This window comes from Schistocerca cancellata, chromosome 5, assembly GCF_023864275.1.
Source record: "Schistocerca cancellata isolate TAMUIC-IGC-003103 chromosome 5, iqSchCanc2.1, whole genome shotgun sequence".
Taxonomy (NCBI): domain Eukaryota; kingdom Metazoa; phylum Arthropoda; class Insecta; order Orthoptera; family Acrididae; genus Schistocerca; species Schistocerca cancellata.
In genome coordinates this window covers 704,290,620-704,318,611 of record NC_064630.1, presented here as the reverse complement: position 1 = coordinate 704,318,611, position 27,992 = coordinate 704,290,620, and the positions used below count along the sequence as shown (strand labels likewise).

General features: G+C 39.8%; 1 protein-coding gene across 1 annotated transcript in view; it reads left to right on the top strand.

Moving 5' to 3' along the window:
- Positions 1-27,992, top strand: part of LOC126188772 (PC-esterase domain-containing protein 1A-like) — a 222,053-nt gene that overhangs the window by 177,909 nt on the left and 16,152 nt on the right. The window contains exon 8 of the mRNA XM_049930384.1: positions 6,619-6,759. Coding sequence (XP_049786341.1) covers positions 6,619-6,759 — 141 coding nt within the window. The remainder of the gene's footprint in view (positions 1-6,618; positions 6,760-27,992) is intronic.

The following is a 27,992-nucleotide window of genomic DNA, read 5'->3' as shown; positions in this document are numbered from 1 at the left end:
TGGCAACAAGCCACACGGGCAGCCGTGTGGTCGTCCGTCAGCATTCGTGGCACCCACCTGGATGACACTTTTCGCATTTTCAGGTCGTCATGCAGGATTGTATGCACAGAACCCACAGAAATGCCAACTCTGTAGGCGATCTGTTCAACAGTCATTCGGCGATCCCCCAAAACAATTCTCTCCACTTTCTTGATCATGTCATCAGACCGGCTTGTGCGAGCCCGAGGTTGTTTCGGTTTGTTGTCACACGATGTTCTGCCTTCATTAAACTGTCGCACCCACGAATGCACTTTTGACACATCTATAACTCCATCACCACATGTCTCGTTCATCTGTCGATGAATTTCAATTGGTTTCACACCACGCAAATTCAGAAAACGAGTGATTGCACACTGTTCAAGTAAGGAAAACATCGCCATTTTAAGTATTTAAAACAGTTCTCATTCTCGCCGCTGGCGGTAAAATTCCATCTGCCGTAGGGTGCTGCCATCTCTGGGACGTATTGACAATGAACGCGGCCTCATTTTAAAATAATGCACATGTTTCTATCTCTTTCCAGTCCGAAGAAAAAAAATCGGAGGCCTTAGAACTACCTCGTAGGCTGATAACCCACTCCACTGAAAAGAATTTCAAATCACAAAAACTTGAAGGGGAAATAACTGGATTGATTTTAAGGAGATGACGTTTGTTTTGATAAGGAAAATCCATATTGGATTTTGGAATGTAGGAGAACATTGAGAAAGGCAGGAAAGTTAAGACAAGTCAAAAAAGATCTTGAGAATTATCAATTGGATACATTGGGACTAAGTGAAATGAGGTAGCAAGAATCTGGAGAAGTTCAAACAAAATGGTGCAGTGTTGCTTTATGTAGGGCAGACAGGTGAAGCAATGCACAGGAAAGTTGTAGGGCTCTTTCTATCTAAAGACTGTAAAAGGAGCTTACCGAAGAGGATGTCAATTTCAGAAATACTAATAACTGTATGCCTTGAAACAAATGTGCAAAATATCATTGTATTTCAATATAAAAAAATGCACCTACTGTGGTGGCTGAAAGAGAGTTAAAAGATGCATTTTGTACAGAGCTGAATGCTGTCCTTTGACAAACAAATCACAGAAACAAAAGGATTTTAATCGGAGACATGGATGCAAAAGTTGGTTCAGAAAATGAAGGGCTTGAACACATCATGGGTGTTCACAGCATTGGGAATACAAATGTAAGTGGTGAATTACTAGACATGAGCGCTGAATATGACCAAGTTATTGGTAGTTATTGGAGGCAGGCCAGGATCGTGAAAAGGGGAGGGGGGGGGGGGGGGGACCAGCAATTTCAGGTGGCGCCAAATTCTTATTCTTGAAGAAAAAAACCTTGTTTCACAAAGTTCCTGGCATCTGGTACCCGTTGGTCTATCAATTATTCATATGATCTCCAAATGCATCCCTACTACTTTTTGAACATATTCTAAGTTGATTTCTCAACTATTGTGCAGCTGTTGTGACAGGTGGTTTCATTGGGGAAATTGTAGCAGCATGGGAATTGGGGAAGCAAACGAGACTCTTCCATTCTTTTGCAGGGTTTGCTCTAGAGATAGGAGTATAGCAGAACAGGAGGAGAAAATTAGAGCCCTTCAGGCTGATTTGGACAGAGCGAGGGAGGAACTGAAGAGGTTAAGGGGGGAGTAGGGCAAACAGCAGTGGGAAGTGGTAGCTGGGAACAGGGGCCACAGAAAGAGGACAGTGTCTGACAGTTTCCTAATTGGCACAACCAATAGATTTGCCTTGCTGCCACAGTTAAGTAAGGAAGAGGCTCCAGTAGAAGTACATGTAGTTAAGATGCAACAGAATCTCACTAGGAAACCAACTGCTTCAAAAAAAGTAGAAAGTAAGAGGAAAGTTCTGTTGCTGGGTAGCAGCCATGGAAGAGGTGTGGGCCAGATTTTGCAGAAAAAATTAGATGACAGGTACCAGGTCATTTTCAAGCCAAGTGCAAGTCTTAGCCAGGTGGTAGAGGATATAGGTTCCTTGTGCAAGGGATTCACAAAGCAGGATCATGTGATGATAGTGGGTGGAGTGGGAAACAGTATTGATAGGGATCAGGGCTACAGTATTGAGTGTGACCAGGTGAAAATAGCCACGGCAACAACTCATACCAATGTTGGACTGGTGCCCGCTTTCATGCGACATGATCAGCCCCAGTTAAACCGCTCTGTCAGGAGGGTTAATATGGAGTTGAATCAGTTGCGTAGGGCGGCCACTCTGTCAGACATTGGATTGGTTCCTGTCCAGGCTATTGATAGGGTGGATTTCACAAGGCATAGCCTACATCTCAATAGGAAAGGGAAGGGTAAACTGGCAGGGTTGTTAGCGAAATCCATAAGGGGGGACACTAGTACACATGGATGTACCTCTTTTTTAGACTAATATCAGTGTCCGATGAGAAGTTCAGGCAGGCAGGTGCTAAAGAGGTCCAAAACCGACAAAATTCTCACAGCAGGAAAGTAAATAATAATGTTACCACATTTAACCAAAATATTGGTGGATTAAAGAACAAAGTAGATTCTCACAAAATTAAAGTAAAAAATAATGTTACCATTTTTCACCAAAATATTCCAGGATTGAAGAATAAAGTAGATGAGCTCCTGGTTTGTTTAGATGACATTGAATCTGATAATGTAATAGATATACTATGCCTGTCTGAGCATCACATTGTGTCTGATATGGAAAAGGTAAATATGAGTGGTTATAAACTAGCTGCGCATATGAGTAGAGAGAATAAGGTGGGAGGAGGAGTTGCCATATATGTCAAAAGTTATCACTGTGTAGAAAGCTTAAATACAAAAAAGTTTTGTCTAGAGCAGCATATAGAAGCATGTGCCTGTTCTTAAACTGAAGGAGGACTCTTTTATAATTGTAACAGTATATAGGTCCCCTTCAGGAAACTTTCATTTATTCCTGGAAAATGTGGATGCCTTGTTGTGCTATCTGTCAGATAGGGGAAAGCAAATTATTATTTGTGGGGACTGCAATGTTGATTCACTGAAAGAGTGTAATAGGAAGAATGACCTGGAAGTCTTGCTCGGTTCTTTCAATTTGTCATCTGTCATTAATTTTCCTACTCGGGTAGTAAAGGACAGCAGCACATGGATAGATAATACTTTTATAGACCAAGATAGGTTTAAAAACATAAATTCTTGTCCTGTTGAGAATGGGCTTTCTGATCGTGATGCTCAGCTAGTTACAGTATATGGCATAGCTCCATTCAGTAATTCAAAACTACCCTCCAAAGTTGTGCGTTCAGTTAATGACTCAACAAAATCCTCAGCAGTTAGACTGGGATGAGGTGTACAAGGAACCCGATGCTAATTTAAAATATAACTTATTTCATGATACACTTGTAAGAGAATTTGAAAACTGTTTCCCTGAGAAAGTAGTTACATCTAATTATAAGAAACCATGCAAAAAACCTTGGCTTCCTAAAGGAATAAAAATATCTTGCAACCACAAAAGGGAACTGTATCTAACAACAAGAAAGAGTAATGACCCAGAAACAGCCAAATATTATAAAAACTACTGTGCTACATTAAGAAAGGTTATTAAAAAGTCCAGAAGCATGTGCATCATGTCTGAGATTAATACCTCTGATAACAAAATCAAAATAATTTGGAATATTATTACAAGGGAGACAGGGCAACCAAGAGTACAGGATGACGGCATCACCATCAAAGCGAATGGAAACTTGATAAACAACAAGCCGGAAGTTGAAAACATTTTGAATAATCACTTTTTAAATGTTGTAGAGAAAATAGGATCTAAATGTTCATTAGAAGAAGCAAGGCATTTAATGGAAGAGGCCTTACCCACACCATTGGATACAATTGAAATTCCACCCATCTCTCCTTCTGAAATTAGGAAGATAATAAACTCTCTCAAGAATAAAAGCTCACATGGAATTGATGGCATTTCCAGCAGGATAATAAAAGCTTTTTCCCAAGAAATAAGTGGGATTCTTAGCCACATATGTAATAGCTCTCTGAAGCAGAGTATTTTCCCAGATAGACTGAAGTGTGCCATTGTTAAACCACTGGATAAAAAAGGGGATACGACTGATGTCAACAACTACCGCCCAATCTCTCTTCTGACTGCCTTATCCAACATTCTTGAAAAAGTAATGTATTGTAGAGTAGCTTCACACCTTTGTAAAAATAAAGTTTTAGCAAAATGTCAGTTTGGTTTCCAGAAGGGTTTTTCAACAGAAAATGCTATATTTACTTTCACTAATGGAATATTAAATGTTCTGAGTAACTGTAAGTCACCCATTGGGATTTTTTGTGATCTCTCAAAGGATTTTGATTGTGTAAATCATGGAATACTTCTAGATAAGCTCAAGTACTGTGGTATGAATGGGACAGTGCTCAAATGGTTTAAATCATACCTAACTGGAAGAGTGCAGAAGTTGAAATAAACAGTTCACATAATATGCAAAAAACTGGTGATTTCTCAAACTGGGGAACAATCAAGAATGGAGTGCGGCAAGGTTCGGTCTTGGTCCTCTGCTGTTCTTAGTATATATTAATGACTTGCCATTCTATATTCACAAAGATGCAAAGCTGGTACTTTTTGCCGATGATACAAGTATAGCTACACACCCAACAGACAAGAATTAACTGGTGAAATTGTAAACGATGTTTTTCAGAAAATCATTAAGTGGTTCTCTGCAAATGGGCTCTCATTAAACTTTGACAAAACACAGTATATACAGTTCCATACCGTAAATGGAATGACACCATTAATAAATATAGACTTCGATCAGAAATTGGTAGCTAAGGTAGAATACTCAAAATTTCTAAGTGTATACATTGATGTGGGGTTGAACTGGAAAAAAACAGACTGAGGATCTGCTGAAACGTTTGAGTTCAGCTACTTATGCTATTAGGGTCATTGAAAATTTTGGAGATGCGCATCTGAGTAAATTAGCTTACCATGCCTATTTTCATTCTCTGCTTTTGTATGGCATCATATTCTGGGGTAACTCATTGAGTAAAAGAGTATTCATTGCACAAAAATGTGTAAGCAGAATAATTTCTGGAGCTCATCCAAGATCATCCTGCAGACACTTATTTAAAGAGCTAGAGATCTTCACTGTAGCCTCGTTTTATATATATATATATATATATATATATATATATATATATATATATATATATATATATATATATATATATATATATATATATATATATATATATATATATTACTTTTACCTTTATCTCTCCCCATATATTTTTATATTTATTTTCATTTTCATTTCAGCCTCGTGTTCCACTTTCCACCTTCTAGTACCATGTCACCCTCACAACACCTCCACAACGACCCCATTAAGTTTTATTTACATTCCCTCCGCAAACATGCCTTCGCCCTAGCCAGATTACACTCCCATATTTTATTTTCTCAGGCTTGTCTGACATTTGGCATCACCCCCAAAGGCCTCACACTTAAAGTTCCCATCTCTGGCTGCAACCCTTCTTTCCATCAGTCCCTATACCAGTTCCAAACCGAACAATCCATTGCCCTCACCCACCTAATCCTTCACCTACACATCCACTCAGCCAATCAACACACCCATCAACTCCTATCCTTAATAAAAGTCCTCAATCTTTCCTCTCCCACATCCACACCGGTTGTTCAGAGCATCCTCCTACAGGCCAACCTTCTTCAAGCGGATGTCCGCTTGTGTCTGTATATGTGTGGATGGATATGTGTGTGTGTGTGCGAGTGTATACCCGTCCTTTTTTCCCCCTAAGGTAAGTCTTTCCACTCCCGGGATTGGAATGACTCCTCACCCTCTCCCTTAAAACCCAAATCCTTTCGTATTTCCCTCTCCTTCCCTCTTTCCTGACAAAGCAACTGTTGGTTGCAAAAGCTAGAATTTTGTGTGTGTGTTTGTGTTTGTTTGTATGTCTATCGACGTGCCAGTGCTTTTGCTTGGTAAGTCACATCATCTTTGTTTTTAGATATATCTACATACATTTTATTCATAATATTGCACTGATTAAATCTTTTAAAAAGTCTTCCTTTCTGGTTGTAGGGTGTCATTCCATGTATTTTCTGAGCAGAAAATCATACAATTCGTTCTTAACATTTTTCTTTTTGTACTGATCTGTTTTAACATCGTACAGTTCCAAAAATGATTTATATATTTTGATGCACTCGAATAAGAATGCTCTTCCCTTTTGTTTTGAGCCCATTTTCAACACAGTGACAAATAGCAAACACAAAGATACCCAGAGACTGCAGCATTGACTGACTGGTAAGGATATTTTCAATACTGACCACAGACAGCACAATATTTCCAGGTAGCACAGCATATTTCAGTAGTTTTTGATATGCTCAGCATTACTGCACAACCTCTTAATCTCAACGCTACACACTCAATGATATTGCATACCCAGAAATATTTTGCAGTAATATTGAGCATCTAGAGGCCAGTGAGGTCTAGTACCATCTTCCATCTTGTTTGACACTTTTAGCCTTTAGAAACTGATGACAGAAAGTAAATTCTTTGAGGAAAATCTGTGAAATACTTCTTAGATATGTGGAAAAAATTTTTTTTTTTTTTTTCAGCTCTTGTCTGGAACAGGACACTGCCTGGGAATTTCAGTAGTTTGGCCTTGGAAAAAGCAAAAGTGCTCACTGTGAAAGAGAAAAAATGTGAATTTAAATTACCTGAAGTTCCAAACATATTCATCAGGGAAAAGCAGTCAGGTGAGTGAAACGACATAATTAATGTGCAGAAACCAGAATTTAACCCAAAGTACACTCACTTGGTAAGTGTGGCAGCACATCTGTAGTAATCTGTTTCAGCTAATAACACTGCACCAGCTGCCAGAAAGTAATTTATTACTCGCTCTATCACAACAAGTTTCATGTCCATAAAATCACATCTTCAGGTGAACATGAAATAGATACAACTAGAAAATTTACAATTAGAATTAACCATAGTGTGTCTCTATCAAAATGTTGCAGTGTCAATTACCAGCTGAAAATGATGACCTTAAATTGTGATTGGATTTCCATGAGGGTAAATAATTGACATCCCCTATGTTCCTGCTAGAAACGCATGTAAAAAGCATCCATCATCTATAAAATGACAGATGGTATGAGACAAGAAGAAATGATTAAAAAACTGAATGTATAGAAATGAAACAGCATTGTCCAGTAGATCCAGCAAGCGGACAAAGCAAATCACAGGTAAAGTGGCCCAGACACCGGCACTACACATACTAAGTGCAAAGGTCATGTCCATGGAGGATCACTCAGGCACACATGCATGGAACTGGAGGATCAACATAGGAGCCCAGTGACCCCAAACACACAACTGAATCAAGAAGTTAACAACATGATAACACAAGAAGATAGGGAAATATGTATAGAAAACCAGAATCACCAGTATGAAAAGTAGTGTAATTGACAAGTAGTGTAAAGTACCTTGACACATTGATGCTATCATATGCAGTTGTGTTTAAGTGTGAATAATACACCACATTTGTGCAAAGAAGCAAAATGTAAAAGACAAGAGAGAACAGATTACAAAATGTCTGTAAAAAGACTCAGAAACATGAAAAAAGCCCATACAAGTTCAATATGGAACCACATATTTTAAAAAAGAAAAAAAAAAGAAAAAAAACTTAAAAAACAGAGGCTGAAAGACAGCCACTTCTAACAAGCAGATAGAGTTGTAAAAGATCAAAAACTGGGCTAGCCAGCCATTAGAGCAATATACTTAACAAAAATATGAACTGCAGTACACAGGATATGTGTAAACACTTTTTTTATGCTTGAAGCATGAGGTAGTGCAAGTCGGTTGTGCAAATAGATGAAAGTTAACTTAAAAGCAGTTAACTGTATAGGAAGTGAAAATTGAGCTGCCACTTTGACAGAATGTGTAACACAATATTTTTTTAAATGGAAATACATCATAAAATATTATAAAATATATAAAATGCTAACATCCCAAAGGGAACCTAAAAGGAATACTACTTTAGCAATTCTGTATCGTAACCTGCTTATGAATGCCCACAAGCATGGAACAGCAAAATGCCATGAACTGCAGAGAGAATGGACAATCTACCTATTGTGCATCAAACCCCCACCATTCTTTTGTGTTCTATGCATATTAGCCAAAATGGCATAGTGCCTTAGGTCTATCTGCTCATTAAGAGTGAATACAAAATAGCTTTCAGGCATTCATTATCTCCACCTTATCGAAAATATTCTGTGGATGGCCTTCAGGTTCCATAAGTAAAGTTTTTAGAAATATTTATAATAAAGAGTGTCCAACAGTACAAAGTGAGCACTGAGTGCTGTTTTTGAATTTATGTCTTATTACCATGTTTGTTAAATTGAACACTTAAAGTTTCTCCGTGTCTCACTAACATATTTTACTGGACAAAAATTACAACCAAGTTGTTCACCCTTAACGGGCAGACTGAACTACACCGCCATGCCCATTTGGCTACCTTTAATTGTCTGCACAGAATACACACGACCAATAAAGGGTTGACACATAAGAGGTAGGTAATCCATTCCATCTGCGGTTTGCGGTGTTTTATTAGTTCAAAAATGGCTCTGAGCACTATGGGACTCAACTGCTGAGGTCATTAGTCCCCTAGAACTTAGAACTAGTTAAACCTAACTAACCTAAGGACATCACAAACATCCATGCCCGAGGCAGGATTCAAACCTGCGACCGTAGCGGTCCTGCGGTTCCAGACTGCAGCGCCTTTAACCGCACGGCCACTTCGGCCGGCATTTTATTAGTGTCCACTTGTGGTTGTTAATGTGCAGGTTGCAATACAGAATTGATATGGTAGTATTCATTTTAGGTTTTAATTGAGTGATTAATAAAGCAATTTCTCACAACTGTTATTAGTCAAAATAACATGAAATACTTCAGGTAGAGAGTGTCAGCCAGTGTTAAAAGGGGGTTTACAAAGGTGATATAGCACAATATCTGTGTTCACTGTTTGTTACAAGGGGATGAAAACCAAGCTTATGAAGCAGCAGAAAGAGAGAGAGTGATGATTGTCTTTGCATATACTTGCAGTCATCCATTCTAGTAAAATGGCAATCAAGATAATCAGTACCACCAATGTGTCATCACTCACGACTAAAAATCCCTTCCCTGTGAGGTAGAAATTGCTACAAGATGTCAATAGTAGCCTTTCTTTATCTATTTCTGAACAAATACCATGCAAAGTGATGTATTGATATTTGATACAAATTGGCATGCAAGAGACCCTTTCTCTGTGCTACCCACAGAATGACTCAGTAACAGTGAGCAACAGGGTACCAACAGTGAACCTTGAGAAACTAAACAAATCACATTTCTAACTGTATGAGACTAATTTGTGGTCTGCATGCAAGTAGAGCTTTGAGTTTTATTAATATAGGAATTTTGGTTGAAATTGTGTGTATGGTTTAGAATGGCTGCATTGAGGTAATGTGCAATTAGATTTTGTGATTTGCCTATCATTTTAAGAAAGACCATGATATTAGCAGTCATGCCTTCGACGATGACAATATTCACTTTGAAACTTCTTGGCAGATTAAAACTGTGTGCCGGACCAAGACTCGAACTCGGGACCTCTGCCTTTCGCGGGCAGGTGCTCTTCCAACTGAGCTACCCAAGCATGACTCACGCCCTGTCCTCACAGCTTTACTTCTGCCAGTACCTTGCCTCCTACCTTCCAAACTTACAATAAATGAAACGCCCCAGAGAGGCATCATTCTTTCGTCTAACCAAGACATCCAAGAAAGGCAGACAACAATATTTCTGTATTTCCATAGTGAATCAAATGTTGTTATGAATAGACTGGAGGTGGTGAAGAAACTCCATCAGTTTATCTTCTCCATGAGGCCACACTATGATAGTATCATCCACATACCTCTAAAACACAGTTAGTTTAAGGGCAGCTGATTCATGTGCTCTTTCCTCAAAATCCTCTTTAAAAAAAGGTGCTCACTAAGTGAGACAGTGGGCTGCCCATGACAATGCCGTCATTCTGCTCAAAATATTCTTGGTTGAACATAAAATAGGTTGAGGATAGAGCATGTCAAAACAAAGCAGTGATAACCGCATGAAATTTTTTCCGACTAGTGCTAAAGAATCTGTGAGAGGGACCTTGGTAAAAGTGACACCACATCAAAGCTAAAGAAATGGTCAGAACTGCTTAGACAGAAAACACCCAGTTTATTGTTAAAGGCAGCTGAGTTATGGATGTGATGTAGGCATTTTCCCACCAATGGTCTTAGCAAAGAAGAGACATGTATGGCTAAATCATAAGTAGGTGCTCCAGTATTGCTCACTATTGGATGTAATAGGACACTTTCGTTATGAATTTTGGAAAGCCATACAGGCCTGGTGGTACACAGCCATGTGGTCTTAACCTCTTCAGGTAAGGAGGATGAATTCAGTAGTGCAGAAGTTTTTCACTGTGCACGTTCTGAAGGGTTGTAATCAATCTTTCTATAGGCAGAGCCACTTAGCAGACCACACGTTTTATCATATACACTCCAAGGTAACGAAACGGTGCATTACTTTTGTCAGCCTGCAGTACCACTTCATCAGTGTCATCTTGTAGATTTCACAGTGAAGTTCTTTCTGCAGAGAGTAAGTTATTATGTTGAGGAGAAGCTTTCAAAAGAGTATGGCAAGTTTCCCTTCTTATATCTTCTGCAGCGTGCTAAGGAAAGTGGCATACAGCTTTTTCAACACCACTCAGAAAACTAATTAAAGATGGTGCCCTAGATGTAAGAGTAAAAATTGAGTCCCTTGCTTAATACATATGTCCCGTGGTCTAAATTTTTCTCTGTGAAATTGACGGTGGATTGTTACGCAGTTACCTCTTGTGGTGATTACTACTGTAGCAACAGATGATCAAATTTTGACATCTACTGAAAACTTGCATTATTTGGGATTTGATCGAACCATGCCAAAGTCACTACATCGACCTAATCCCATGATACATGTGAGAGATGGTCTGCAACCTTCTGATGTAACTGTTACAATTCTTCTGAAACAGTATCCAGTCTTCGTCTTGCATAGCAAATCCTCTCTTTGACTATAGCATGACCGGCCTTCTCAGTACTGTGCAGCAGCAGACTGAATAAAATACGTCACTCTGGCGTATTCTGGTATTATGTCAGGTTACCAACAGCTCAATAAAAAGCTTAAAGAACTTAACAGTTTTGCTCTCTTACCACGAGCTTGTCAAAACTTTGAACATGTGAGGCCATCTCCTCCCCCTAAAGATGTCTGATGTTGAGTTTAACCAGCAAGCACATTGCCTCCAGGAAGCATGGTCAGTCTGCCAAGTACACTCCTGGAAATTGAAATAAGAACACCGTGAATTCATTGTCCCAGGAAGGGGAAACTTTATTGACACATTCCTGGGGTCAGATACATCACATGATCAAACTGACAGAACCACAGGCACATAGACACAGGCAACAGAGCATGCACAATGTCGGCACTAGTACAGTGTATATCCACCTTTCGCAGCAATGCAGGCTGCTATTCTCCCATGGAGACGATCGTAGAGATGCTGGATGTAGTCCTGTGGAACGGCTTGCCATGCCATTTCCACCTGCCGCCTCAGTTGGACCAGCGTTCGTGCTGGACGTGCAGGCTGCGTGAGACGACGCTTCATCCAGTCCCAAACATGCTCGATGGGGGACAGATCCGGAGATCTTGCTGGCCAGGGTAGTTGACTTACACCTTCTAGAGCACGTTGGGTGGCACGGGATACATGCGGACGTGCATTGTCCTGTTGGAACAGCAAGTTCCCTTGCCGGTCTAGGAATGGTAGAACGATGGGTTCGATGACAGTTTGGATGTACCGTGCACTATTCAGTGTCCCCTCGATGATCACCAGTGGTGTACGGCCAGTGTAGGAGATCGCTCCCCACACCATGATGCCGGGTGTTGGCCCTGTGTGCCTCGGTCGTATGCAGTCCTGATTGTGGCGCTCACCTGCACGGCGCCAAACACGCATACAACCATCATTGGCACCAAGGCAGAAGCGACTCTCATCGCTGAAGACAACACGTCTCCATTCGTCCCTCCATTCACGCCTGTCGCGACACCACTGGAGGCGGGCTGCACGATGTTGGGGTGTGAGCGGAAGACGGCCTAACGGTGTGCGGGACCGTAGCCCAGCTTCATGGAGACGGTTGCGAATGGTCCTCGCCGATACCCCAGGAGCAACAGTGTCCCTAATTTGCTGGGAAGTGGCGGTGCAGTCCCCTACGGCACTGCGTAGGATCCTACGGTCTTGGCGTGCATCCGTGTGTCGCTGCGGTCCGGTCCCAGGTCGACGGGCACGTGCACCTTCCGCCGACCACTGGCGACAACATTGATGTACTGTGGAGACCTCACGCCCCACGTGTTGAGCAATTCGGCAGTACGTCCACCCGGCCTCCCGCATGCCCACTATACGCCCTCGCTCAAAGTCCGTCAACTGCACATACGGTTCACGTGCACGCTGTTGCGGCATGCTACCAGTGTTAAAGACTGCGATGGAGCTCCGTATGCCACGGCAAACTGGCTGACACTGACGGCGGCGGTGCACAAATGCTGCGCAGGTAGCGCCATTCGACGGCCAACACCGCGGTTCCTGGTGTGTCCGCTGTGCCGTGCGTGTGATCATTGCTTGTACAGCCCTCTCGCAGTGTCCGGAGCAAGTATGGTGGGTCTGACACACCGGTGTCAATGTGTTCTTTTTTCCATTTCCAGGAGTGTAGAATTGTGATGCATGTGCAGAATACTCGCAGCACATTATATAGGGCCGAATTGAACAAGTCTTCATCTGTCTTCGTAGGCTTGCATGAAGTTGACTGGCAAGTGCCCAGTCAAAATATCATGCAATGAATTAAATGACAACTGGCTGCAAGCCCAAAATTTGTTTGAATTTTTAAATAGCTAGGAAAATTTTAAAATTCACATCAGGTGTCTTTATGGGGAGGAGATGGCCTCACATGTTTGAAGTTTCGACAAACTGTCTGGTAAGAGAGCAAAACTATTAAGTTCTATAACCTGGATGCCATTTCAGAAGATTTGTAACAGTTACATCTAAAGGTTGTAGCACATCCCTCTCCTGTATCATGGTATTGTGTTGGAAGTGAGAGATTTCGACAGATGTAAAAATTTGATAGTCTGTTACCACAGTAGTCATCACCACAAGAGGTAACCGCATGACATTTCACTGTCAATTTCACGGAGAAAAATTTGGACCATGCGACACTCCGTATTAAGCAAGGGATTCAATTTTGCACCTACTCCTAGAGCGACATCTCTAATTAGTTTTGTGAAGAGTGTTGAAGTAGCTGTATGCCATCTTCCTTCGGATGTTGCAGAAGAAATAAGAAGGAAACTTGGCATATTCTCTTGAAGGCTTCTTCTGAATGTAGTAACTTAACCTCTGTAGAAGGGGCTGCACTATGAAATCTATGAGAGGACACTGATATAGTGGCACTAAAGGCTAACATTGGTAATGCACTGTTTTGTTACCTTGGGGTGTGTGTGTGGTGGTAAGATGTATGGTCTGCTAAGTGACTGTACCTATAGGAGGATTGATTACAACCCCTCAGGATGTGTGCAACAGAAAACTTCTGGACTATTGAATTCCTCCTCCTAACCTCAAGAGGTTAGACCACATGGTTGTGTACCACCAGGACTCCATGGCCTTCTGAAAATTCTTAAAGAAAGTGTTCCATTACATCCAGTAATGAGCAGTATTGGAGTGCCTAAATATTGTACAGGATGGCAGCCAGTCAAGGAATATTTTTGGGAATTGGTTTAAGAAATTTATTTCAAAGGCCCAGTGGAATCTTTACAAGTTTTCTTCCAGAGTAATTCACGCCATGTCTACCTGACACAAGTCGCTTGTCTTTCTAAACCGAGGCAGTTCTGTCCAGTTAAAGCTGCTGCCAGGAGGAGATGCCCTGAGCCCTCTGCTGAAACTGCTAGTGAATTTACACAATTGATTTTAGCCAATATCGTGCGCAGGATACCGATCACATGTGTGGACTGCGGAGTGTCCCGCAGTGCAGAACACACTTGTTACTCTCTCTTGTAATCCATACCTCAAGCAGAACAGACATCTTTTTGGAACGCAAAGCCACTGGCTCAGCTTTTCACAACCAGCCACCAATGTAAGGTAACATGAACTGCCTCCCCTTCCATTTCCCATTTCAATTAATTGTTTGACCTCCTAGACTGGCCTAAACCTGGTAACTTCCAACCCTAGGTGTGCCCCTTGTACATCATTCATTGAAATACACCCTCTTTATTGTACCTAAGTTCCTGATTTGTTATTTAATGGCAGCCCTCGATGCCCATTCTCAACTCCTGACCACTCGACCTCCTGCACCCTGTCGTCCCGAGGCCTATTATGTAACAATCGCCTCCCCCCCTTTCCCAAACCCTGTATACATTTACAAGTTGTGACCAGAAGTGGGATCATATACATTTATGATACGATTCAGCCAAACCGTAACTCAGCTGCCTTTATCAATAGACTGGGGACTCTCCATCTAAGCACTTCTGACCATTTGGTTTGCATTGATGTGATATCACTTTTTACAGAGGTCCGTCTCACAGATTCTTTGACACTACCTGGAAAAAGTTTCATGCAGACATCACTACTTTGTTTTGGCACACCCTATTCTCAACCTATGTTATGTTCAACCAAGAATATTTTTAACAAATTGACAGTGTCGCCATGGGAAGACCACTGTCTCCCTTGGTGGTCAACCTTTTTATAGAGGATTTCGAGGAAAGAAGACTTGAATCAGCTGCCCTTAACCCAACTGTATTTTGGAGGTATGTGGACAATACTTTCATTGTGTGGCCTTGTGGAGAAGATTAATTATATTCATAACAATGTTTCACATGAAAATAGAGAAAGATTGTTTTTTGCCTTTCTTGGATGTCTTGGTTAGACAAAAGAATGATGCCTCTCTGGGGCATTCCATTTATCGTAAGCCCACTCATATTGTTTGTATTTGTAAGCATCAAGTTGTCATCACCCACTGGAGACTATGAGAATGCTTAAAACATCTGCACACAGAACTCGCACTATCTCAGATCTAGGTAGTATGCCTAAAGAGCTCGACCACACAACAAAAGTGTTTAGAAAAAATAGATATTCCACCCAGCAGATTAACAGGGCACTGTCAGTTAAAATCAGGAAGTGGATAAAGTAGAGAACACGCTGGCAAAATCTTTAGTTTTTCTTCCTTTTGTGGGCAACATTTCATTTAAAATAACAAGAATTCTCTGTACATTTCAAGTGAATGTTATTTTCTGTCCCACTGTCTAAAATTGCAAACGTTTTGGGAACAGAGCATGATGACTTGTTACTGCAGAAGGCCAGAATTTACAAAACGGCTTGTCAGCATGCTATGGCTTACGCAGAACAGGCCGCAGGCACTGTGGAAGAATGCTGCACTGAGAGTCAATGTTGCACTCGCCTTTTGCAACCAAGGAAGTCCACTATTGCTGAACACTGTATTTCCACTGGACATTCAGTGGATTGTGACATAACTGTGATTTTGAGCACAACAACATCTTTTAACTGTAAGAATACAGCAACATCAAATAAGCAGAAGATTGTATACATCATGAAAATTATATTAATTACATACAATAATAAAAATGTTGATATCCTTAACATCAATCTCAATGAATATAATGTCTTTTATAAAGGTCTAGCTGGCCGCTGTGGTTGAGCAGTTCTAGGCGCTTCCGTCCGGAACCATGTGGCTACAGGTTTGAATCCTGCCTCGGGCATGGATGTGTGTGCTGTCCTTTGGTTAGTTAGGTTTAAGTAGTTCTAAGTCTAGGGGACTGATGACCTCAGATGTTAAGTCCCATAGTGCTTAGAACCATTTGAACAGGTCTACATGACTGTGAAGTCCAGCTGTGGGAATTTAAGCAGTTGATGTTCATACACTGTTCCTATTTCCTCTAAATGTTTCTTTAATTTCCCTTTATACAGCATATACCTTTCCTAAAGTCATGCATCTTTTCCAGCTTTGATTTTCTCCTCTAACCATTCTTGCTTAGCCACTTTGCACCTTCTGGTCATCCAAGTATTCCCATTGGGCCTTGGCTTTCTGCATAGTTATTCCTGTGCTGCCCTCACTGTTTCAACTCTCAAAGCTACCCATTTATCTTCAGTTGCATTTCTTTCACGTATTTCTGTCTGTCATTGCCTGATGCTCCTGTATTGACTCTCAACAACATTTGCTTGTTCCAACTTACAAAGTCCTATCTACATAATTTCCTACCTTTCTTCAATTTCTTCAGCTTTCATCTGCATTCCATAACTAACAAATAAATATCAGAGTACATATCTGATCTTGTAGTTTGATATCTGGTTTCTAAATCTCGGTACTATCCTTATATTATGTTGTTGTTGTTGTGATTTTGTCTGAAGACTGCTTTGGTACATGTCTCCATCCTAGTCTAACCTGTACAAGATTCTTTATCTCTACAAAACTGCCACAATCTACATCCATTCGAACCTGCTTACTATATTCAAGCCCAGGCCTTCCGTTACAATTTTTACCTTCCACACTTCATTCCATTATCAAATGTACAATTTGTTAATGCCTCAGGATGTGTCCCGCCAACTGTTGTGCCATAAATTTCTTTTTTCCTCAGTTTGGTTCTTCATTTGTTGCTCGAGTTACACATTTAATCTCCTGCATTTTTCTATAGCACCATGTTTCAAAAGCGTCTATTCTCTTTTTGTCCGAATTGCTTAGCATCCAAATTTCTTTTCCATACAGTGTTACACTCCGGACAAATACCTTCAGTAAAACTTTTTAACTCTTGTATTGCCATTAAATGTTAAAAAATACCTCTTTTTCAGAAGTGGTTTTCTTGCTGTTGCCAGTATGCATTTTATTTTTCCTACTTTGGCCTTAATCCTTTTTTTGCTGCCCAAATAGGAAAACTCATGTACTACTTGTAGCATCTCATTTCCTAACCTAATTGCCTCCACATCACCTGATATAATTCGACTTCTCTCCATAACCATTGTTGTACTTTTGTTGATGTTCATCTTATAATCTCTTTTCTCTTATCCATTCTGTACAGCTGCTCATCCAAGTCCTCAGCTGTCTCTGAGAGAATTACTATGTCTTCAACAAATCCCAGAGTGTTTATTTTCCCCATCTTCAGTTCTCTTTGACTTCCTTCAAAGCTTTCTCAGTGCGCAGATTGAATAACATGGGGTAGGCAACAAATCTGTCTCAACCCTTTCTCAACTATGGCTACATCTTTCATGTTCTTTGACTGTAATAACTGCAGTCTGTACAAGTTATAAATAACCTTTTGCTCCCTATATTTTATCCCTGCTACCTTCAACATTTCAAAGAGTGTAATCCAGTCCACATAGTCAAAAGTTTTCTCTAAATCTACATATGCTATAAGCGTATGTTTTCCTTTCTTAAGCTATCTTCTAGGATAAGTCAAAGCATCAGTATTACCGTGCATGTTCCTACGTTTCTCTGAAACCCAAAATGATCTTCCCTGATGTCGGCTTCTACCAGTTTTTACATTCTTCTGTAAATAATTTGCATGAATATTTTGCAGCCATGGAACTGATGGCTCAGTAGTTTTCACACCTGCCAGCACCTGCCTTCTTTGTGATTGTAATTATTACATTCTTCCTGAAGTCAGAGGGCATTTTGCCTGTCCCATACACAGGGTGGTCAGAAACAATCTGAAAAGCTTGTCAGGGTGTTGTGAAGTGTGTTGTGCTGAGAAATAATTGTCAAGAAAAAATTCTATACATTTTGCTGTTTCTGAGTTAATTAGCATTGAAGTTAGCCAGTTCAGGCCTTTGCACACGCATATTCAAGTTGCCTGTCAGATACAATTAGTGTCTGTTATTCTCTTAGCTTAGATGATACTGCTTAGCCTTTGGCTTGCGTTCGATCCCATTTTTGTATTGCTCTCTTTTTAGGTTTAGGAAACCAAATTAAGAACTTATTTAGTGACACAATATCTGGTGGGCCACTTGAATTTGTGCCCTGATCGACTGACTTTAATGCTAATGGAAATTGCACAACAAACCTCTTTTTTTTCCTTTTTTCTTTTTTTTCTTTTTTTTTTTTTTTTTTAAAAAAAGAGTGCAACATACCTTACAACACCATTACAAGCTTTCCAGACTGTTTCTGACTGCCCATTACATTGCACATCAGTTGGAATAATTTTGACATGGCTATGTCTTCCACAGATTCTGATAATTCTGAGGGAACGTTGTGTGCACCAGGAGCCTTGTTTCCACTTACGTCTTTCAATTCTATGTCAAATTCTTCTTGCAGTATTGTGATTCTAATCTCATCTTCACTGACTTCCTCTTCAATTTGAATAATATTGTTCTCAAATTTGTTCCTCTGATAATTGCCCTCACTATATTCATTCCACCCTTCCAGTTACCCTTATTTGGTTAATGCTACATTGTCTTCTGAGCTCGTTATATTCATACAGTCATTTTTCTTCTCTCCAAAGGTCTCTTTAATTTTTCTATAAGTGGCACCTATTTTTTTGTTTCTCCTGTTTCATTCACTGCATTTTTATGTTTTTTCATTATGTCAGTTATGTTCAGTATCTCCTGTATTATTCAACATTTTTCTACAATGTCTTATCTTTTTGCCTATTTGATCCCTATTACCTTTACTGTATCAGCTCTCAAAGCTACAGTGATCCCTCTGAAACTCTCAACACCCAGTGATTCTCCTTAATTTCCTACCTTTCTGCAATATCTTTGGCTTTGGTATGTGCTTCATAAACACTAATTTATCGTCAGAGTCTACATTTGTTCCTGGAAAAGTAACATAGTTTAAGATCTGGTTTGGAAACCTCTATCATTATATAATCAATATGAAACTTTCCAGTGTTCCCAGGTCTCTTCCATGTGTACAACCTTCTTTCATGAATCCACCAAGTGTCGGCAATGATTTAATTATGCTCTATGCGGAATTCTACCAGGCGGATTTCCATTTCATTCCTTTCCTCTGTCCATCTTCTCATTTTATTTTTCCTTCTCCTCCATTTCCTACTGCCAAATTCCAGTCACTAACCACAATCAAATTTTTGTCTTCCTTAATTATATGAGTAATTTCCTTTATCTCATCAGAAATTCTTTCAATAATCTTCATCATCTACAGAGGTAATTGGCACATAAACTTATACTACTGTGATTAGAGTTGGCTTCATGTCTGTTTAGAAAATGGTAATATGTTCACAATGCTGTTCACAGTAGCTTTCACACATTCATATTTTCTGATTCATTGTTTGTTCTACTTCTGTGTTATCCCTATTTAAACTTGCATTGATAACCGTGTATTGAAATAACGAAGTCCTGTTCTTCCTGCCACCACACATAATTAAGTTCCACTATATCTAACTTTAACCTATCCATTTCCCTTTTAAAGTTCTCTAACCTCCTTACCCAATTAAGGGTATCTAACATTCCTTGTTCCAACCCATAGAATAAGTCTTGTTTTTCCTGATAACAACATCCTTCAGAGAAGTCCCCACCCAGAAACCTGAATGGGGGACTATTTTACCTCAAGAATATTTTATACAGGTGATGCCGCATCATTAAGACACACTGTAGAGTTGCATGCCCTCAAGGAAAAAACAATAATTACTGTAGTTACCCCTGCTTTCATCTCTTTATGGTACCAGCACTACAAGGTTGTGTTTTCAAATGTTACATGGCCAAATCAGTCAGTCATCTAGACTGTTGCCCTTGCAGTTACTGAATAGGCTGCTGCACCACTTCACAGGAACCACATGTTAGACTGCCCCCTCCAAAGACACTCCACCATTGTGGTAGCACGTAAGGTATGGCTATATGTATTGCTGAGGCACACAAACCACTCCAACATGGCAAGATCCATGGTCCATGGGGGATCGTTATACAGTCTATGTGGAACATTCTGATATGTCAAGGTCTTTTCCACATATTCAACCTTCTTTCTTGATTTTCAAACAAAGTGATAGCAGTGATAAAATTGTGCTCTGCACAAATTTCCATGTTGTGTCTTCCCCTTTCATTCTTTTCCCCAGTCCATATTCTCCTAATTTTTGCATACATTTTCTTTCTTTTCGTACTATAAAATTCATGTTCCCCTTCACAATTAAATTTTTATGTCCGTTTATGTATCGAATAATTATTTTTGGCTCTTGTATTATTTTTTATATATTTTCATCATCTGCAGAGCTAGTAGATATATATTGTGGTAGGCCCTGGCTTTATGTCTGTCTTGTCTATGGCAATGTGTTCACCATGCTGTTAGTGGTAGTTTAACCCAATTCCTATTTTTGTGTTCATTATTAGACCTGCCCCTTCATTACCAATATTTAATTTTATGTTGATAACACTGTATTCACTTGAGCAGAAATCTTTTCTTTCTGCAACCACACTTAACTGATTGAACTGTATCTACCTTTGACCTTTTCACTTCTCCTTTCAAGTTGTCTACTCTCCCTATCCAATAAAGGGATCTAATATGCCACATTCTGACCCATAGAAAGCTGGATTTGTTTTTTACTGAAGATAACATCCTTCTGGGTTGTCCCATTAGGATATTCCAATGAGGGACTAATTTATTCCAGGAGGATGCCATCATCATTAACTATACAGTAGTACTGCATGTCCTCAGGAAATATGTCTATAGTTTCCGTCTGCTTTCTGCTACCTGCAGTCCAACACGGCAATATCGTATTGGCTCATGTTACAAGGTCAAAGCATTGAATTATCCAGACTGTTGCCTCTGCAAACACTGAAAAGGCTGTTGCCTCTATTAAGGAACCATGAGTTTGTCTTGCTTCTCCACTGAGGCCCATCCAACGTTGCTACGCCTACATTATGGCTGTCTGTATTGGTGTGTATACACAAAATCCAGCACCTTAGTGCATAGTTGCTGTATCTAATGATTAAAAATATTGTGTAAGGACAAAAAGAGCAGCCAGCAGATCATAACAACCTTCCATGGTAACTAGTAACAAACCTGCCATGGTAACTAGTAACAAACACAGTTGTTTTAACAAGTTTCTTATGGTGACCATTTTCACAGCTTCTGTATATAAATTGCAGGAGTTCAAAAGAAAAAAGCCTTTTGCTTGCTGCACATTAATTATTTTTTTGTTTAACTTGTGCTTCCAGATGCATTTTGCCATAGTTACATGACATCTTCAGTGAGTGGTTTTTCTCTCATGTGGCAAACTGGTTGAAAGTATACAGTTTCCTTTTATTCACTGTTGTTGGAATACGACGTGTACTCAAAAGGAACCAAACTAATATTTTGGTGGGCAGAGCTTTTGTAGTGCTGCATTTTGCCATTAGGAGTGCATAGAATGAACAGTCCAAGGTCAGGAAGCCAAGTGCTGTTACTGAAGAAGGTCAGGACTAGTTTTGGCAGAGTTTATAGTAACAATAATTTAGTGTGATTGTTGTTTCTGCAAGGGCTGATTTTTTGTGAACAGCATGCAGCAGCGAAATTTTCCTTATTGCTCAGAAAAAGAGGAACAGAAATATCTAAAATATTAAACACGGCATACAAGGATGATGCTACAGGGTAAAGTCAAGTGTTTGAGTGGTTTTTCCATTTCAAAAATGGTGAAATCTCAGTTGATGACAAACCTTATTCTGATCATCCCTCCATGATCTGAACACATGAAATCATTGAAAACATTTGTGCAGTCATCAACGAAGGTCAATGACGTACCATTGAAGAAATTGAGGAGATGTTGTGAGTGACTTGGAGTTCAGTTCAGCGAATTGTGAGAGAGAATTTGTGTCACAACTGCTGACTGCTGAACAAAAAACAAGGTCACGTGGAAGCATGTTGTGCTCTGAAAGAAGAATCCGAAAATGATCCAAAGTTTTTTTCAAAAGTTATCACAGGTGATGAAACTTGGTGCTATACTTACGATCCTGAATCAAAGCAACAATCAAGCCAGTGGAAGAATTCAAGTTCGCCACACCTCAAGAAAGCTCGCCAGGTGAAATCAGACATTAAAATAATACTGATTTGCTTTTTTTTATGTGAGAGGATTCATCTATTCAGAGTTTTTAACCAGGCTTTCAACTTAAAAGTTTCAAAAAGATTGTGTAACAGTGTGCGGCGGAAGGAGTCTGATTTGTGGCAGTTGTGTGACTCCTTTTTCAATCATGACAGTGCCCCTGTTCATAAAAGCCTGTCTGTGTGACAATTCTTGACCAGAAATGGTGTGACTCCTGTTCCTCACACTCCATTCTCACCCACCCTTGCCTCGTGCAACTTTTTTAGGTTTTCTAGAACGAAAAGAGGCATGATAGGAAAATTTTTAGTTGATGTTACTGAGGTGAAGAAGAAAATGGTAGAGGCACTGTCAAGCATCATAAAGGAAGAATTTAAACAATTTTTTCTAAAGTAGAGTAAAAGGTTAGAGAAGTGTTTTAATGCAAGTGGGAGTACTCTGAAGAGGACTGAAGGCTTTTGCTTAAAAGTGAATAAATTAGTTTAAAAAAATAATTTCATCTTCTAGCCTCTCATGTAGCTCTGTAATTGCCATTTTCTCTGTCTTAGAGTTTGTGTAAGCATAGCCAAATTTTTAAGGTTTTCCTTTCAGTTGTTTCTTCTTTGACTGTATGTGTGTGTGCTGGTATGAGTGCCTTCTTGGTTTACTGTCTTATCATATGATCAGTCAGTGTAATCAGTGAGTGGTTAGTCATATTAACTTGGTTGTTTACTAGTAGCTTCTTATCAGCCTTTGTTTTGTATATGTGGTAATTGTCTTGTAAGGTTAGGAGATGTCTTACATTATTTATTCTGACTGTTCTACTGTCCTTCCCATTGGTGGTAGGTTGTGGTTATTTTCTCTTAAATGTTCTGCAAAAGTTTAGTGGCTTGTTTAGTATTTTCATGCTCTGAATGTTCTTTGTACCAGCTGTTGAATGTTCTGCTGGTTTGTCCTACAATCTTCCATTACAGGTATTGTATTTATTATATTCCTGCTTTCTGGTAGATGTCTGTGTCTCTTGTTATTTTTGGAATTACTTTTGGATTGAACTGTCCATTTCGAATACTCTGTTTATGTCTTGTCTTTTAAAAATGCTTGTTATTTTATGTATGAGTTTGTGATTGTAGGTCAGGTGCACCATCTTGAGTCTGGTTCCTGATTTCCATGTATTCTTTGTAGCATTGTTGTTCTGTTGCTCTGAGTGCTTATTTGCGTGGTGTTTTATTGTGGTGTTGTTTTTTGCAGCATATGTGTTATTTTCATTGACTGTATTTTTTCTTTAATCGTTTTGTTTAATTTTGCGACTAGATTGATATTGTACACATCGTTTGTTGCTATTTGTGTGATGATGTGTAGTTCTTCCTGGTAGTTTTCTGTGGCAAATGGTACTATGTTGAGCCTACGAAGCTCATACCTCAGTGCTGATTGCTTCTATGAGTGTGTGTGATTTGTCATTTGTTGTAGATTTATGGTAAATTTCAAAGCTATGCTGACTGTTTTCTTTTTTAATGGTTATGTTTATTTGGTTGTCATGTTCTTTTTCCGTTGTGAATCTTATCTTATTGTGTTTGTGTCCACATGCAAGTGGTCATTCTGGCTGGAGGTTCATCAGTTAAACAAAGGATATCATCCATATATCTGATCCAATAAAGTATGTTTTAATTCTTTGTGATAATGTCATTAAAAACGGATTTTGTACATGCTGTATGAAAATTTTGGCTAGGGTGCTTGACACTGCAGATCCCATTGGTAGCCCATCTTCTTGTTAGTGGGCATGACAGCTAAGGCCAAGGAACAGCTGGATCAACCCATTGCTGAGCACGCCGCCCAACACAATGTTCTTCATTTCAATGACTATTTCACAGTCTGTGCCATCTTGATCATTCCCAACAACACTGGCTTTTCTGAACTGTGCAGGTGGGAGGTCTGCCTGCAATACATCCTACGTTCCCATAACCCTCCTGGCCTCAACCTTTGTTTTTCTTTTTCCTTACCCTCTAGCTCCTTCCTTATTCCCATTCCAGCATTACACGGTCCTCTGTTCCACCAACGCACCACAGTCTTTTTACCTTTCTCCTTTTCCACTAACCATCCTCTTGCATCCCCACCCCTGTCCGCATCCTCTGTCTAACCTCCCGACTGCACCTAGCTGCCTTTCCTTCTCTCCACCTTGTCTCTGTATGCTCCCACAAGCAGCACTTTACCATCCCCCACCCCTAACCCATGCACAGCTTCTGGCCTTGTGGCATCAGCAGCCAGAGAGTGCAATCATTTTTGTGGGAGTTGCATTTGCGTGAGTGTGTATGTTCTATTTCCAATGAAGGCCTCGTTGGCCGAAAGCTCATTTTCTAACACTCTTTTTGTTATGCCTATAGCATCTTTGTATATGGTAAGTAGCAACTATCCTTTTCATAAATACAAACCATTTGTTGATAATGGCATTATCACATAGTAGAATATCTGTGGAATGATACATGCATTTTCCTTGGGAATACACTCTCAACTGTATATACAGGCTACAGTACATAAATTATATTTTTTCATGACATTATCGCATGGTATTTTGGCCAGGAGACCCTGTCCAGTGGTTGCTGCTGCAATGTGTGTGTGTGTTTGTGGTGTGTGTGTGGTTTTTTTTTTTCGCCTCTTCGGTGGCTTGCGCATCAATGATGAGGTCTTGTTTTAACTTAGGCCTTTTAGTGCTCTGTCACATTCTTCTCACAGTATCATATCTCCCATCTCCTTCCAAATTCATCTCTCTTTTATAGACCCTCCATATACTCCTTCCATCTTTTCAGCTTTCCCTTCTCCCATCTCCTTCCAAATTCATCTCTCTTTTATAGACCCTCCATATACTCCTTCCATCTTTTCAGCGTTCCCTTCTGTGATTAAAACTGATTTTCCATCTGAGCTCTTGATATTCATAGAGCCGCTTCTCTTTTCTCCAGAAGACTCTTTAATTTTCCTGTAGGTGGTATCTATGTTTCCCCTGGCGAAATATGCTTCTAAGTCTTTAACATTCGTCCTCTAGCCATTCCTGCTTAGCCAGTTTGCACATCCTGTCCATCTCATGTTTTAGACTTTTTTATTCCCTATCACCTGCATCATTTGCTGCATTTTTAAATTTTCTCTTTTCATCATTTAAATCAGTATGTCCTGTATAATCCAAGGATTTCTACTAGGCCTGGTCTTTTTACATATTTGGCCGTCTGCCGCCGTCACTTTCATTTCTTAAAGCCACCCATTTGTCTTCCACTGTGTTTCTTTCCCATGTTCTAGGCACCCATTGCCTAATGCTCCATCTGAAACTTTCAACAACCTCTCATTCTTTCAACTTATCCAGGTCCCATCTCCTTCACTTCCTACCTTTTTGCAATTTCTTCAGCTTTAATCTACAGTTCGTAATCAACACATTGTGATCAGAGTCCACATCTGCCCCTGGAAATGACTTATAATTTAAAATCTGTCAATGAAATCTCTGTCTTACCATCATATAATCAATTTGAAACCTTCTAGTGCCTCCAGGTTTCTTCCACATGTAGAACCTTCTTTCGTGATTCTTAAACCAAGTGTCTGTGGTTATTAAATTATGTTCTGCACAAAATTCTGCTAGGCAGCTTCCTCTTTCTTTCCTTTCCCCGATTCATATTCACCCATTATTTTCTCTTCTCTCACTTTTCCTACGATTGTATTCCAGTCCCCCAACACAATTAAATTTATGTCTCCATTAACTATCCAAATAATTTCTTTTATCTCCTCATACATTTCTTCAATCTATTCATCTGCATAGTTAGTTGGCATATAAACGTGGACTACTATAGTGGGGTTGGTTTTGTGTCTAGCTTGGCTACAATGATGTGTTCACTGCTGTTCATAGTAGCTTACCCGCATTCCTATTTTCTTATTTGTTATTAAATCTACTTCTGCATTGCCCTTATTTGATTTTGTATTTGTAACCCTGTATTCACCTGACCAAAAGTCCTATTCCTCCTACCACTGAACTTCACTAATTCCCACTATATCTAACTTCAACTTATGCAATTAAGGTATCTAACATTTCATGCTCTGATCTGTAGAATATCAGTTTCGTTTCTCCGATGATGACATCCTCCGGAGTAGTCCCTGCCTGGAGGTCCGAATGGGAGTCTATTTTACCTATAGAATATTTGACCCAAGAATATGCCATCATCATTTAACCATAGAGTAAAGCTGCATGCTCTCTGCTGTAGTGTCCCCTTGCTCTCAGCCATTCACAGAACTAGCACAGCAAGGTTGTTTTGGTTGACGTTAGAAGACCAGATCAGTCAGTCCATAGTCATTGTGATTGAACGTTACAGCTACCTGTATCATTGAGGCACATTAGCCACCACACTGACAGCAACAGCCAAGATTCATGGAGAGGGCGGCTTTCTATGAGAGAAAAATAAATGTATGTAGGAGGCAACAGTCAGTAGTATAAGTGGATCTGGAAGGGAGATTGTCTACTGCAGATTCCCCATTCACATTCATTGGCAGTGTGACTGATGTGGAGGCTAAAGAGGTTTTCTTTGTTGAAAGTGGTAATTTGAATTGATTTTAATATGAAAACAAAAATAAATATATGATCAATTAAATAAATACTTTGTATTTAGGGATGGAAAATATCTGAAATACAGCTTTTAAAGACTTAAATCAGGCTTCTAATTTTTAAATTTGTGGTTCTTTTTTTTTCTTTTTTTGGAGGGGGGGGGGGGGGGTGTATTCCCTTCCCTTCCTTATTTGTGATGTGATTACTGACAACCTTCTCTCAAGATTGGCAGCTATGCAATAGCACACTTAACAAGTGTTAAATATTTCGTGATATTGTTCAATCCTTACAGCTAATGAACAAAAGTAATGCATGATGCACCACATTATATATTATTGTTTATTTACTACTAATTGTATTCATGGCACATTTTGCAGGCAGTATGCACATATGAGATATGTTCAAAGAATTCCGGAACTTTATCCACAAAATTTTTCAATGCTTATCTTATTGTGCATGATCTCTTCCAAAATACTCTCCTTCATAATTGATACACCACTCCCAGTGCTGTTTCTACTTCCTGAAGCAGTCTTGGTATGGACCGCGCAAAGTGCTGTCTGCAAATTTTCTTTTATGTTGTCTATCATTGCAGATGTGTGTCCTTTCAAAGGGTTTTCAACTTGGAAAATAAAAAAAAGTCCATAGGGGCCAGGCCTGGAGAGTATGGAGCATGAGGCAGCACATTGATTTTTCACTTTTTGTGTAGTAGTCACACACCAACAGGGATGACTGTGCAGGTGCACTATTGTGATGCAAGAGCCATGAACTGTCTCGCCACATTTCGGGCCATTCCCTTCTCACATTTTCCCACAGGCATCGAAACACATTCTGATAGTCCCATTGATTAATGGTTTTGCCCTCTGACAAGAATTTGTGATAAGTGAATCCTTCAAAGTCAAAGAAAAGTAGCAGCATGGCTTTGACATTTAACCTGGCCTGACGAGCTTCTTTTGGTCATGGAGAACCTCTCCCGACCCATTGTGAAGATTGAACCTTGGTCTTAACATCATAACCATAGAGCCACATCTCATCAGCCCCTCATTTGCGTGATCCAAAAGCTCTTCACAGATTGTGAGGCAGAGGTGTTTTTAGTCTTGACTCATGAGCTGTGGGAAGAACTTGGCGGCAACACGATGTGTTCCAAAATGCTTTGTGAGGATTTCATGACATGATCCAACTGAAATGTTACATTCTTCTGCAATCTCTTGGACAGTCAGTCTTTGATTGGCATGCACAATTTTGTTGACGTTCCTGACATCGTCATTCAGCCATTTTTAAACCTTGTGAACCATTCATAACACCAAGTATGGCTTAAGCACTCATTGCCATAGGCTTCCTGCA